Source organism: Brassica oleracea, chromosome C2 (genome assembly GCF_000695525.1).
Source record: "Brassica oleracea var. oleracea cultivar TO1000 chromosome C2, BOL, whole genome shotgun sequence".
Lineage (NCBI taxonomy): Eukaryota > Viridiplantae > Streptophyta > Magnoliopsida > Brassicales > Brassicaceae > Brassica > Brassica oleracea.
In genome coordinates, this window is record NC_027749.1 from 8254065 (window position 1) to 8269106 (window position 15042).

The 15042-nt window shown below is 40.9% G+C and overlaps 2 protein-coding genes and 1 pseudogene across 6 annotated transcripts; 2 read left to right on the top strand and 1 right to left on the bottom strand.

Annotated features, from left to right (window-relative positions):
* The first annotated feature begins 973 nt into the window (after positions 1 to 973).
* Positions 974 to 1704, top strand: LOC106323351. The gene is made up of 2 exons (XM_013761492.1): positions 974 to 1534; positions 1621 to 1704. Exons 1-2 carry the CDS (start codon positions 974 to 976, stop codon positions 1702 to 1704), a joined length of 645 nt encoding a protein of 214 aa, XP_013616946.1.
* A 2055-nt stretch (positions 1705 to 3759) lies between these two features.
* On the bottom strand, positions 3760 to 8334 carry LOC106322869. 5 transcript variants are annotated; one of them, XR_001266554.1, is made up of 9 exons: positions 8095 to 8334; positions 6808 to 7713; positions 6012 to 6722; positions 5776 to 5943; positions 5393 to 5536; positions 4878 to 5324; positions 4727 to 4811; positions 4201 to 4666; positions 3760 to 4101 (listed from the first exon to the last, which is right to left on the bottom strand). XR_001266554.1 is itself a non-coding variant. In XM_013761018.1 (9 exons), exons 3-6 carry the CDS (start codon positions 6213 to 6215, stop codon positions 4941 to 4943), a joined length of 948 nt encoding a protein of 315 aa, XP_013616472.1. In that variant the 5' UTR covers positions 6216 to 6722; positions 6808 to 7713; positions 8095 to 8334; the 3' UTR covers positions 3760 to 4101; positions 4201 to 4634; positions 4727 to 4802; positions 4878 to 4940. The 5 variants fall into 5 exon arrangements, 4 of the variants coding, with proteins under 4 accessions (XP_013616472.1, XP_013616471.1, XP_013616470.1 ...); XM_013761018.1 differs by having other exon boundaries at positions 4201 to 4634; positions 4727 to 4802; positions 5393 to 5584; XM_013761017.1 differs by having other exon boundaries at positions 4727 to 4802; positions 5393 to 5584.
* A 3309-nt stretch (positions 8335 to 11643) lies between these two features.
* Positions 11644 to 14104, top strand: LOC106322820 (annotated as a pseudogene).
* The last annotated feature ends 938 nt before the right edge of the window (positions 14105 to 15042 follow it).

Consider the following 15042-nt stretch of genomic DNA (forward strand, 5'->3'; position numbering starts at 1 on the left):
GCAACGACACAAGTCATTGGCGAGCTAATACAAACGCATTTTATCGGAATTAAGCGCGGCCCAACGCCAGCTACAATTAGGAAGCTGATGCTTGACGACTTCCATGTTAATGTATCCTACTGGAAATCTTGGCGTTCTCGGGAAATTGCAATGGAAACTGTCTTAGGATCAATGGCGGGAAGCTATGCCATCATGCCTGCTTACATGGGCCTTCTACAGAAGACAAACCCGGGCTCCATTTGTGCACTCGAAACTTCTGTTAGTGCCACTGGAAGCAGGCTTTTAAGTATGTGTTTATAGCCTTCGGCGCATCCATTAAAGGATACAGATACATGAGGAAAGTCATAATCATCGACGAAACCATCTTGAAAGGGAGGTACGGTGGATGTTTAATGTCAGCTTGTGCCCAGGATGGAAATTTTCAAATTTTTCCGCTTGCGTTCGCGGTGGTTGATAGTGAGAACGATTCATCTTGGGAGTGGTTCTTATCACAACTGAAGGAATTCGTCGTCGACTCAAACCAGTTGGTGTTCGTCTCTGACCGCCATGGGAGCATCTACAACGCAATTGAAAAGGTTTGTCTGAAACCTGCTATGCCATACTATATGACCGAATAATATAGTCAACGTGTATAACAACGCAATATGAACCAGGTGTACCCGGAAGCAAAACATGCAGCGTGCACGGTGCACTTGTAAAGGAATATTAAGGCCAGGTTCAAATCACAGAGACTGGCGTCCCTAATGGGCGCAGCAGCAAGAGCATACACTGTGGAAGGATTCAATAAGTTCTTCATCGCGATGCAACATGTCAGCCCTGGCTGTGCAGCATATTTAGTTGACATTGTTACCAAACCCTACAGACTATTTAATTTACGTTTATAGTATGGTTCAGAAGGTGATAAAATTAAACGTTTGCCCCAGGTTTTCATCATTGGACACGTGCGCACTTTCCTGGCGACCGTTACAATATAATGGATTCTAACATTGCCGAATCATGGAATGCAGTCGTCAAAGAAGCACACGAGTTCCCACTCATCTCTATGTGTGAGTACATACGTACAACCCTCATGAGCTGTTTTGCCCTTAGGCGTGCCAAGGCAATGGAGCATAAGGGTACACTAACACCGAAGGTTCAGAGCCAGGTTGAATTAAACTTCGAAGCCTCAACTTCGCTGGCGGTTTGTGGAATAAGTGAAACAGAGTTTCAAGTGATGGCCCAAAGTGGAGAGTGTTTCTTGGTGAACCTTTTATCGGGAACATGCTCATGCAAAATGTTCGAGGAGCTACATATTCCATGTCGTCATGCGGTGGCTGCAGCAGGCCGCACAAATATCTCAACCGAAGGATTGGCAGATGTGACGTATTATGCTGACACATGGCATAGTTCTTACGAGGCCAAGATTTACTCCATTCCATCTGTAGGTGGAAACGAAGTTGGAGGAAGCCATAAAGGAGACTTGCTTCCCCCTGATGTTAGGAGACCGCCGGGAACGCCCCGCAAAGCACACATATTGTCGAGGGGAGAAGATAAGGTATGTTCATTATTGAATCCATACGCAATACTATAAATATTAAAGGAATAGACATCCTGAAAAAAATTGGCCTACTTTGTTACTAGCATGCTCCAATGACGGGAGGGAGGAAATGCACTAGATGCAGGGGGGAAGGCCACAACAAGGCCTCCTACCATAATGCCATATAAAAAATCGTAACAGAAGGGGGGGGGGCGTAGAAGGTAGGCAAGTGAACTTTTTTGGGCCCGGCGCAGTCAGTGTTCCACCTATCTGAAGCGATGGAGTGATGTTTCGGGAGCAACCATGGTCTTTTCCCGGTGCATAAATACTTTTGTATACCCAAAACCGTTTGAAGTATACATAAGTATTTTACACCCAACCATAAGTTGTTTGTATAAGCATATGTAAATAGTTTCTGCATGCGTGTTGTACATATATGTGCCGGCTTGTAACCTTCTCTTTTGTGTAACATAAATGAAAGAACCCATTTCCCCTAACTGTTTCGACTTACAAACTGATACTCACCTTTCACATATAGTTACGGAACATACTATAAGATGCTTAGAATAGTCAATAAACTTTAAAAGAAAGAAATTACGCGTTAACATAATATAAACGCAGGGATAACCCCAAAAGACATAGAAGAGGTAAGAACGTTGGAACCCTTGGAAGGTGTTCATAGAAAATACACAGGTGCACATTTGAAACGCAACCAAACCACTAGCGCACCAAATACGAAGTTTCAAATGTAGGGTGGAATATATAGGACATCGGCCTATATTAGGTACCATATACTATAGTAATAGTAAGGGAACAAGGGCTGCGTAATTTGTTCATTGAGTGGGTTATGTGGCTGTGTTTGGGCGGCAATGGACGGTTACACCACAGAGGGGGAAAACAGAAATAGCGGAATTTTGGCTGAAGATCATTGTATCAACGGTCCTTAAACGAACGGAATTGGTGACCAGACTAAACCACATATAGTATAGTCTCCCAAGATGCATGTAAAACGGAAGTTACAAAAGCCTTACCTCTTCTACCCAACATACGGTATAGTAAGTGTTACATTGCATGAGTTGTAACATACCGAAACGGTGTTAACGTCTATGTCATTTGATTATAGTAAGTCAGAGGCGTAACTGACTGTCCTTGTGATGAACTAGTACGTATGCACAGCCATCCCGGGAACGCACAGGTGACCATACTAGACAACATATAGTACAGATGACGAAGCTGCTAATTAAATTTGTAACATATAAGTCGAGAAGAAACACTAGATAGCATAAGAATCATATATAGAAACAAGCAAGCGTTGGTGCGAGGAAGACAAAATGGAGGAAACAGAAGACATGCTGATCACAGTACAACAAAACACACGGAGTAGTTGGTGTACTAAAACACAGTGAGTAGTTAAGTCACACAACAGGAAGCAAGGATAGCTGTAGCAATAATGAAACCCGCCCACAAAATGTGCAAACAGTGGCGGAGCATTTTCTCCCTCGCTTCCGACTTCATTAGGTTGTCCTGTAGGGTCTTATTGGCCGCGATCGTCGGGGCATTCTCCATCTCGCGTACATGAGCTTCATGAAGACAGTTGAGATCCCGTATGAGTTTCGCGTTTGCTGCTTTTAGGTGGGTAATTTCTTCTCGTTACCGGCGCTTGATGTCTCGAGCCTCCAATAAGCTTATCTTCTGCCACAGAGTTGGTGGCTCTGAATCAGCCCAGGCGACAAAAGTATGAACAACACAGCGGAAGTAATTCCTTCCGGGATTGTCATCGGACCATGACTTCGTGATAGAGGTTAGGCGCCCACAATGACACAGAGGGCCGCCGTTTTTGTGCCCCTCGGAGAATCGAGAAGAATTTGCATCTGAAAACTCACTACATGTGGCCGCCATGATTGAAGAAGGAGGCTTGAAGCTTGGTAAAGTGTGATTTTTAGGGTTACTGAGGAAGGGAGAGAAAGGGAATGTATAAATATATAAATTTCTACAGTTAGAGGGACACGTTGCTTAATTACGTCCAAGTATGTCCTAGCGTAGCCAAACGTGCATATATAGTCAATAACTATTTCGCGGTTGATAGGCAAATGAAAACTATGGGGGTACAAACCGAGGAACATGACCGTACATGATATACAATACTTCTTTATAGAATAGTTTTGGAACAGAAGTCTAGTACCGATGCCCTGCAACAGCCCCACATTTCAAAAACACAATGTAGTTAAGGCAAGTAACGTTCGTGCGCTTCTGAAAATGTTTCCCGTTAACTTAACAGAGTATTACAACGAAACAACGGTAGGGAGATGCAATGTTTTGGCAATACAGCGACAGAAGTGACATGAAAATAGATAGGTCCTAAGGAGGTTAAACAGATAAGAGTTCGACATTGCTTATAAAGTGGATAACAACTTCTCACTCCCTTGGGAATTCCTGCAGGTGCTGCGGATTAAAACAAGCGAAAGCTTCAACTGCATACGTCTGCGCTGCGAGTGCAAGCCGGTCTTCGTTCAGATGTGCCACATGCGACATGTTGTCTGTTGCATGAAGTTCCAAGAGGATATGGGTTGCAACACACGATAATCCTGTCGTGTGACAAGACCAATGTAAGACGAATAAGACTTAAGGTAGTTTTGTGCATGACAGGCCATAATATTTGAGAAAATGGTATGGGATGGACGTACCGGTGGGTTCACAACAAATAGGTAGGTCAAGGCGGGTTATCTGCATTGGCTCTTCCATTGCGCATTCGTTCAATGCTTTACCTCCATTATGGCGTATCAGCAATGGCATGAGGAGGACCACCGGATTTAGTAGTGCTTCCAACTTCTCATCTTACAGACAGGCACAGTTACAGTCTAGCACATAGATGCGCCACTGTGCTATATCTATGACAACACCTATCCAATGTCTCCTGTCCACTTGACATGGGAAGTACATAACTTGCAGCTGCTCGGACCAGCGCATATTAGGGAAGCATGGATCACCGAAAATACTGGAGAAACTGAACTTTGCAACATCTTGCACACGACTGAATTGCTGGTACTCCCCACGCAGTGCTTCCACGAAACTGGCAGGCAGAAATTCAAAACATTGTATGCCCGCTTGATGGATCCACCTGCGTATAAATGTAACCATCATGTCCGCCGCCTGCACAAACCAAACCCTTAGAGGTGCATCGAGAAACAACTATTATGGGACTACAATTACCTTAATAGGTTGTTCCTGCGAAGACTCGAAGAAAGACTTGAAAATAGCATTCCCAACAATAACACTTTCTTCAAGACTGTAATCCCTACAAGTTGGTTGTGGATTAATAATGTTGGTGGTACTGTCTGCGAAACGAGAAATCTATTGTTACCTTGGCGTATGCATAACTGTGCTGAACCCAGCCAGGCGGAATGCATTAAGGCGCACACATGGATTAAACCCACCAACTAAAGGGCCCACGATTGTAGGACACTGAAATGGTATTGTAGGTTTTGTGGGTGAGGTTGGAGAAGAGTTGCAGACAGCAGGAGGGGGTGGAAGTTCGGAGGTGACGTTTTCTTTGCTGCAGATTTTTTTTCTTCCCACCTCCTCTACCCTTGCCCTTCTTAGCCACTGGTTGTGGTGGTGAAAACAATACTGTTTGTGTCCTCAACCTTTTGCTAGCCCTTTTTTCCACAACTTCGGTACCAACTGCTTCTTCTGCCGTTTCCCCTTGATCTGATGAACTCACAACTTGAATGCTTTCAAGGGGGACCTCTGAAACCGTCCTGTCTTGCTCCTCTAGTGGCCCCACTGCAGCCTCTCCAACAGGTTTTGGCTGCAAAAGAAAAACTCGCTGTGAATGGAAACAGATTAGTAACCTTATAGGCAAACCATAAAACATACATCGGCTTCAAACGTTTCAGCTGGTGGTGAGGAACTGTGGCGCGGCAGCTTAACATCCATATTTAGTGGTTCCAAGCCCTCACATGGAGAAAAAATTGCACTTGAGTCAACATGTCCTTTTTCTACATTTTCATTTGAAGCCGCCTGAAATATAAACCATTTGTCTGGGAGGCGCACGATCAATGAAAACTTCTGAACATGGACAACACAAATATGGAACCAGAAGGAAATTAAACTAATATTGTCGGTAACACCAGACAAAGTGTTTACAAATATAGTATAGTCTACCACCAAAGTAATCTGATTTGTTCAGTTACAGACTCTTAAACCAACTGGACCAGGGTAGGTTACTTGAAATGGATTATGGATCAACCCTAACTTACTTGACTTTCAGGATGCACACAATCTGCACCTGACGTAGCTTCGCCAATCTCTTCTGGTTCCGCCGGCCTAGCAGTGTTCTGTTCATCAGACTCCATATGGGATACACCGTTGTTGCCTTCGTTACGAGACGGAGGGGACCCAGCTCCATCTTTACCACCGGGTGAGGCCTGGGGCAAAATGATTGTTGATGATATTATTCCATACCATTTGACGTTATAGTATTGCACACACTTACAGTGATTTTCGCAAACAGGGAAGTTCCCGCAGCCGATGATGCAATTGTGGCCCCATGTACCTCTGTACACTCACCACCAGTTGAAGCGCCCTGGAAGTTGGGCCTCCATGCCGATCGAGGATTGGGATCACTTTCTTCAGCTCCATGCTCACTATTTCCCGACACAGAAGTGGATATTCCTGCAGCTTCTGCGCACAGAACCATACAACGTGTAGCACTGCATTAAACACTTGTGTCCTCAAATATTAACAAATTAAAATACAAAACACTAGCTTTTCCTAGATCTGCCGTTCCGCCTGTTGCCGGCATCCGAAGTGGTACTAAAACTTCCTCCTTGAGTGCAACCATTTCTTGAGTCATGTGGGTTTTAATAATTCCTAACAAAGGCCCTGCTCGTGCCTGCAGTTCATTTGCCAAACACCGCACTAGGTTTGGTACATCCAACGGCAACCCATGCCCACCCCCTAATCCATGACCATCTGTAGTTGACGCTTGCCCATGTTCTCCCTCAGAATCTCCTAAACGGTCGGGGCCATTACCACCCTTCCATTGTTTTGCATCACTTGCCTTCACACCCCTACGCCATGTGTTGATTTCAAAAAGGAAGCCCTCGCGAATCAAAGCGACCATGTGAGCAACGTGCATATCGTCAACCTCATCAGGGAATGGAGGTATGTCAGAAGCTTCACATAGTATCGAGCGAACTGCAGCCTGAAAAAAACAAAGCCGAAGAGGTCAATGTTTCCCAAATAAGACGGATGGTTAAGGTAAGATTGTAAAGTTGGGCACCGCATACCTGACCAATAAGCTCAAGGTTCTGAACAGTAACAACATTGATTTTAACAGTCCTCGCACACACACAATCAACAATGTCTTCAATGGGAAGCGCGTCATCCAGCAGCTCCTCCTCTAAACGTGAGTCTGCAATAATTTGTGGGCAGCTGCAAACTGTTACTAAAACCATAGCATGCGAAACCCTTGTATCGCCAGTGTGTCTTGGGCCAATTGGCCGGCTGCCCTAATCTTCCTGCTTGCAACGGTCAACAGAAATGACTCCCTTCCCCAAGGGTACTCCATAAACATCCGCATATCACTCAACATCTCAACCACCTCTGGACTTATCTGCGTTGAACCACTAGTTGGGCAGAGAATACCTTCTACTAGGAGGAGAAGACACAAACGCAATCTCGTCTCCTCATCTTTGTATTTGTCTTTTTGGCTCAACCTGCATATAATCCACTCTGGGGTTATCGTATCCTCGCTACCAAACAATGCTTGCCAGATCACTCCATCCCCACCTACTTGCTTTCCCTTTGCTTTGCCCTTTTTTTCCCTTTTCCCGTCCGCTGGCAACCTACGTTGGGGGTAGGTGGTGTCCCACAATTGAGACCTGTCACTAAGGCGAAGTCAGCAATACCATAACGTATTGGCTTCCCCGCAAACAACCACCAGAGCTCATATATCTTTCGGGTCACCAACTTTTGTGACAACAGCTGGTGTGCAAACATCACTGAAAATGTGTGCTCCCATCAGCATTAGTTGTCTAAATTGAGATTCAGCCAACATCTCCTGCTGAGCATCTGAAAGTGCTGCTTTTACAACCTCAATCCACCGTAAGTTGAAGTAGTTGTTAATCCGTTTTCGGCCCGTCAGTTCATACCTTGTTTGAAACAAACGTTCCGGCAAACCAACCTCTTCCATCCTGACAATGGCAATAAAGTTCATGTAAGTCAACGCAAATATGGTCTCAGTATTATATGGTTATAGAAGGCACGTTTATAGCATAAACCACAAACACACTTTATACCATACTACCTAAACAATAAGTATAGTCAACCAAAGGCATTGGTTACGGTTGGTCTTTTAGTTAGGTGATACCATACTATACATCCATTAGTTCAGGCACTCCGATGGACAAATTATATGATGCGATACCTACGGTCAACTCGGAAAGGGACTATACTATTTTTGTATATCAAATAGCATATAACCTACAGTCCAGAATTTTAACTTAGCGACCTCTCAAATTTTCGGTACCGTAAACCCTAGGTTTGTTTCACCGGAGGATATACTCAACAAATACCTTGCAATGACGACGCCGCGCAAGTCAATACCCGAGATATGCAATCAATTGAGGAGGTTTCTATCAATTTCACAAAACCCGAGCCGTCAAAAACGAGATACTACGGACGTTTGAACCGACAAAACTGACTGACATGTATTCATTCACGGCCGAAATCGCACTCCGTAAGCCAGATCGAAACAAAATCCAGCAACGGTGTCGAAAAAATCTCCGGTCTCTAGAGAGGTCGGCTTCTCTTTTGTATAATGGTTATAATGCACAGTAAAACGGTTCAGTTTCCTGGATAAGTAAATCTGTAAAAGCTAGTGGGCCCAACAACTTTCTCACGCGCAGATGGGGGCATTATTGATATTATATATAAACACACCGCTTATATTGTAGCCTTCCATTTGCTATGGTTAGACTCTTAGTTTCTTTTTCTTCTATGGTTATGTGTTCAAATTCCCCTTAACTATATCTATTTATTTTATTTTTAAGTTTTTAAGAAAAATTATGCATCTTTGATTTAGTTCAAAAAAATTATGAAAGATATTATCAAATTTTAATTTTTTTTAAAAAAGTAAATTACATAAAAATAAATAATTATTTGTGAATTAATCTTTTTCATTTTCTAAAATTTTTATTAATTTTGAATAATAATTTATTTTTACAAGTATGTACTCATTCAGACATAATGTAGCATAGTTTTTTTTTATATAGATTTTAGTTTAAAAAACTAAACAAAAAAGAATAAAATATCCAATGGTTAACAATAATTAAATTAGCAAAGACTGATTTTTTAAAAAAAAATGAAACATAAAAAATACAGATTGTTAAAACATAATAACAACTATTATTTTATTCAGTTTTATATAGAATTGTATACTTCATATAAAATAAAGTAAAAAGAATTTAGTGGACAAATGAAAATAAAATTAACAAAAAAACTAAACAATCTGAAATGGAAGAAATTAAGATCTTTTACAAATCCATCGTATCTTTGATGACAGGAGTTTGAAGACTCCTAATCAAATGTTGTAGAATAAAGTATGTCAAACCAGTTCTAAGTGATTCTAAAGCAAAGGAAATGCAAAACCATGCTTAATCTAAGTGCTATCAATTGGTGAGATGATTTTTGAACTAGAATGCTACTAAAATGCAATAAAGGACAAAGATTTCTTTCTTATGAGATAAGAGAACTCATGGGCTAAAGATTTTAACCTTGGGTGATCAAGTTTCAATCTAAAGGTGTTAATTTTCACCCAATCTATCTACCTTAGACCTAGACATCATCCTAAACAAACTCTATCTCTAGATGAATGTTCATTTAACTACGATAACTGAAGCATCAAATCTCTTTGGTTGAATGTTATCTAAGTAATCATTAATCTCAAGTCTACTAGTCATCTTAACACCTTTAACAACTAATCTCTTTGGTAAATAATGTTAAAAGCTTAGGAGAGTTGGTTCAGGCATTTCATCAACCACCTTTCAGGTATGAAATGCCTAGAGCTCAACTTTAGAGAGGCCAACTCTAAAGTTGCATTAAAAGCACTCTACTAGCAAGGAACGAGATGGATCTATACTAAAACACTTTAGATCTAGCTTAATCACCCTTAGTCTCCCTAACCCATGAATCCAAAGATGACTACTCACCACTCTTCTTGATGAGCCCAAGAATCAATGATGATTTGGTGCTAATCATGATTAGTGATCCCAATAATCAAATAATCACAAGAGAAAATGATCAGGATAAGATCTTTCACCTAAAAGTTCTTTGTGATTAGATAGAAAAACAAGATGATCCTCCAACATTAGGTTTATAGAGTATTTATATGACTTCTAAAAACTAATGGGCTCAGTAAACAACCTGAAAAGCTTCGACCATAAGATAAGACGCGGCGCGGGTACACTAGATCGCTCCAGTAGGTCGCTCCACGTATTTTGCTTCATGTCTCCAAATCGCGCGCGGGCACGCGACGTCGCTCCCCCAGGTCGCTCTACATTTGGAGCGGGTTAATCACCTCGATGTGGTACGTCGTTCTGATATGCTTGCTTCTCGTCTTCAAACTGCGCACGGGCACGGGACGTCGCTCCACCAGGTCGCTCCACATAGTGAAAGTTGTCGACAAGAGGTTGGGCTCGGAGTGGGTGCTTCACCCCGGTGCAAGAGGCCGCGCTGTCTTTGTTTCACCTGGAGCGGGTTTCGTAGGTCGCTCCCGTAACCCACTCTGGTGCTCTGCTCGCTCAAACAACACTTTCCACTCTCTTTTTGATCCCAAATGCTTCCAAGTACCTCTAAGAACTCCAATGGAAACTCCAAGACCTGATAAAGACTTATGCAATGCAAAAATGAGACTAAAATGCATGATCACTAATCTAAATGATCAAAACATGCAAGAATAGAGAGTTAAAACAATGTAAATATGCAAGATATCAATCTTAAGTAATTAAGATATTTGATCACATGTCATTTTTTATCAATAACATAAGAAAAGAATTTGTCTTGTCATCATTACAGAAAAAAAAAAAAAAAGGCAGGAAGTAGGCTTCGTACAGAGCAACTGGTGGACAAAATACCAGGAACCTAAGCCACTATACCTACCAAGGGAGCACGCTTGCAATTGGCGACCCTAGTTATTATATAAACGCTGACGCCTAAAGCTTTTGTTTTACAAGCTTTAGACCAGGGCCGGACCTGAAATATAGTAATACTAGTACATTTAACATTACAAAAACGATCATCATAAAGTTTTCTTGGAAAGTCTCAGTGAACCCATTTGAATCTGTGAAATCAATCCCACGATCGTCCCACCAACACATGACTTTATATTAGTCTATACACGCAAAATATTATAATTTTCTTACCAAACAACATCAGGGTAAAAGAAAATTGACCACACGGTTGCATTTATTGATTTTTGGTGCAGCTCGTGTATAAAAAGATATATTAAGAATGAATATTTTTTTGTGAAAATTATAAAACTATGTTTTAGTTGTCCTAAATAGTCTTGAAATTATTATTTTTGAAATCTGAACAATTTTATTATTATTATTTTTTCAAAGTGTTCGAATTATTGAGAAATAAAATGAGTAGATGAAGTTCTCAAACAAAAAAGAGTATGATGTGAATAATGTGAAAGCCGTAAAAAATAAGGTAAAAAAAAAAAGATGATGTGAATCATGTGATTTTTTATTCTTCTCCGATGCGAATCATGTGATGCAATCATTTAAAAAGTATATAAAGATTACAAAAGAGACAACTATTAGTTGTAAGATTTGTTCTAATTAACGTTATATTATACGTTTTCTTCAAAAGAAAACATTATAATATACGATGCATCTATAATTGCCAATGTCTAAGAAAAGTCATTACATTTTAAAGTTTTTTTTCAGTATTTCACTATTTTGTAATCTTTTGGTAACAAGCACACGTAAACGTGCATATATTAATATTATATACACATGTAGGATCATGTTCGTTCCAAGATACAATCTCAAAAAAAAAACAATCTCAACCGCATGATTTACGCTTTACTTAATTATCTAACCGTTGGATCATGTTCGTTCCCAGTCACACTCACTCTCCTTTCCTCTCTCTCTCTCTAGCTTTTATATTTTCTGATCTTCACTTTGCTGATTCACTCTCAAGTGGTATCTTCTTCTCCTTCACCGGTTCTTCATTCTTCTCTCTTACCCTGATTGAGGTAATTTCTCTCTGTGTTTTTTTTTTTTTTTAAATCCGAGTAAGTTTCTTGGCTTTGATTCGGTAGAGACAGTACAGACGTTAACTTTTTTTTTTTTTGGTGAGTCCATTTTGTGGATCCACCAAAACTTTCGAATCGAATCGAATCTTAAATTTCGTTTGGTGGTTATTGGTGATAGTTCCTCATAAATGTGAGGAGAAATTATTTAGCTGTTTCTTCGGGGTCCATCGTTGTTATCTCCCATTTACCACTTGAAATATTTTAATGATTTTGTTTTTTATTTGTGTTCATTTTTTCTGTGATCCAGGAAGTCTATGTCGGTCCCTATGCGGGATTGAATGTGAATCCAAGTTACTATTAAATGGAATGTGCTACTTCGTCTCAACCATTGCGTACTCCAGTGAAACAATGCCTGGAGACTCGTTCTGATGGTGTTGAGCCAGAGCTTGTCAAGTATATGTCCAAGCTGCCTGTTTTCTTGGAGAGAGCTGATACCACCCCTCAGGAGAATCTCTTGAGCGTCGGTGTTCTTCCCTGGAGCCGCTTGGAGAATTGGCACCATAGTCATAATAACCGGATGCTGATGATGCCAGTCAAGAATAGGTTTCCGTCGCCTAGTGATAAATCCTCTGCTGGGGCGACCACTGTGCATCAAAGGAGACACCGTAGCTCACGGCAGACAAAGAAACCTAAAGACCATAGAGGAGGTCTCAGCGTACCAGATGAGCAGCAGCTGGTTCTAAACACTAATGCACAAGATGGATTTGAGAAGAAGGTTCTTAAAGGGAAGATCTGCCCCAGAACTGTAATCTCTATGGCTAATATTAGTAGAAACAAGAAGAGTGAAAAGAAGCAAGAGGAAACCAAGAAAGTCCAGGTTGTTGTTGAAGTCGATTACTCTACTCCACATTCTTGCCCCTTGCCATGTAAATTAGCTGATGATGATGGCTGTGAAAAAGAAACAAGCCATTTAAGAAGGTTTATAGAACCTCTACTGAAGCCAAGAGCAACTCACTCTTCTGGCGTTCAAAGAAAAAAACTGGGTATCACCGGTTGCAAAACAGTAAATGTGAATGATTCGGCTCACGAGAAGAAGAATGTTCGAGCTGTTCTGCAGGTAACAGTTAAGAACAACCAGCCACTCTTTACATTTACAGTGAACAAAGAAACAAACATTATTGCAGCCACACAAAAGAAAACGGGAAGCTCGGACGAGGGTGAATGCATTAGTGTTTACACGTTCTTCTCTGTCAAAGACTATAAGAGAAACAGCTCATGGTTAAACCAAAGAGGCAGAGGCCAAACGCATGGTGTTATCATCTCTAACGTTGTTGCTCAGATGCGGGTCTCCTCGAGCTCTTCTTTGCCATCCTCTGGTTCCATCAGAGAGTTTGTTCTCTTCTCTGTGGAGCTTGATCAAGAGAGCGTGGGAAAGTCTGATCTGCAGCTGAAAAACGAACTAGCCGCGATCATTGTGAAGAGGGCATCACTAAATCGCAATGCAGTAAATAAAGAGGTTGAAGAAGATAACATCAAAGACATTAGTGCTACGGTCATACTTCAAAGCGGTGTTCATAGTATGCCTCATAACGGAGGAGGGCCGTCGTCTTTGATACAGAGATGGAGAACAGGTGGGTCTTGTGATTGTGGAGGTTGGGATATGGGCTGCAACCTCAGGATTCTTACAAATCAGCACTGCAAGAATTCAACAACTTCAAACTCATTCGAGCTTTTCTTTTTGGTACAGAATCTCTACTTTAGTCCCAAATCCAATCTCTCTTAGGCTTCATCATCACTTTCCTACATTTGTTTTTTTTTTTCAGGGAGAACAAGCAGCAGAGTATCCATTTTTGTGCTATAAACCACTCAAGGAAGGGATATATTCAGTTGTGTATGATTCATCCCTTTCACAATTACAAGCTTTCTCTATATGTATGGCACTTGCTGAGAGTAGGAAAATGTCAGAGATCACCCTTGATCGATCACAAAAGCTCTTGTGATGAACATGAAGCTAGAGTGGAAAGTGTGTTAGTCCCGGACCAAATGTTCAAATCCTAATGGCAACTATCACCTGTTGGGCGGGTCTGAAGTTTATATTATTACTTCAAACCCAAATTTTTACTTACAGGTTAGTGTTAAGCCTAGTGTAAGTCAGTTGCAGGAAATAAGAAAGCAGCAAGATCTTTTAAAGTAGCTAGTTTAAATGGTGTATCCAAAAGTGTAAATGATCTTCCCAACTCTGTAAGTGTGAATATTTTATATCTTATTCTCTATGTATGTATAATGTTGGTCTACTTTTAAGCTGTGAAAATCTTTGGTCTCTGGAAGTTTAAAGGGGCTTTTTTGGTGTTGCCATGTGATTCATTGTCATTTGAATCTCTCTTTTGAGGCAGCAAAATCGGATTTGGATTCACAAGAACCATGCATGTTTTTAAGCCTGCCTCAGCTGATCAGACAAGTTCGATGATCTTAAAAACACTCCACGTATAAGTTATAGACGAATATGTTTTTTTAGTAACACATATATGTCTCAGTTTTGCATCAATTTGAGTTTTTCTGTTAGTACATATTTTTAACTTTTCTTTTAAAGTCAAAAAGATGAATCTGTTATGAAAAGAACTGGAATTTTATTGTATCGCGGGAATTTAAACAAAGCAAAATTTTATACCCGTATGAAGAAGATAACACTGATAATAGGGGAGAATATGTTATTAGAAGGAGAGGAGATGGTGTATTATAAACGAACGCAAACGTTCGTATATATAGAAGAAAATTTACTGTGCAAATAGTGCAGCGGGACCCACATCTTTAATTATTTCAAACATTACGGTGGCCGCATTTGTTTACTTTCGTAACACTCCCCCTTGGGGGCCGGTGTCACTATCCGCTCTCGCTTAACGTCTTTGTTGCCTCGTTAAAAACCTTTCCAGGAAAACCCAATGGGAAAAACCATAGTAAGGTAAAAAGAGTACAACTACGTAAGCTCCCCCTCGAATGAACAGTCATAGATCCTTCTGATGGCACATCCCAATGTTATGGATGTGTTTTCTGAATACCGAGGTAGGGAGTGATTTTGTGAAGAGGTCGACTGCATTGTCGCATGATCGAACATATCTTACTTCAATCTCTTTATTCTTCTCGAGATCTTGAGTGTATGAGAAGAACTTCAGAGGTATATGTTTGGTTCTATCGCTTTTGATATATCCTTCCTTCGTTTGAGCAACACATGCCGCGTTATCTTCATATAGAATAGTTGGCTCCG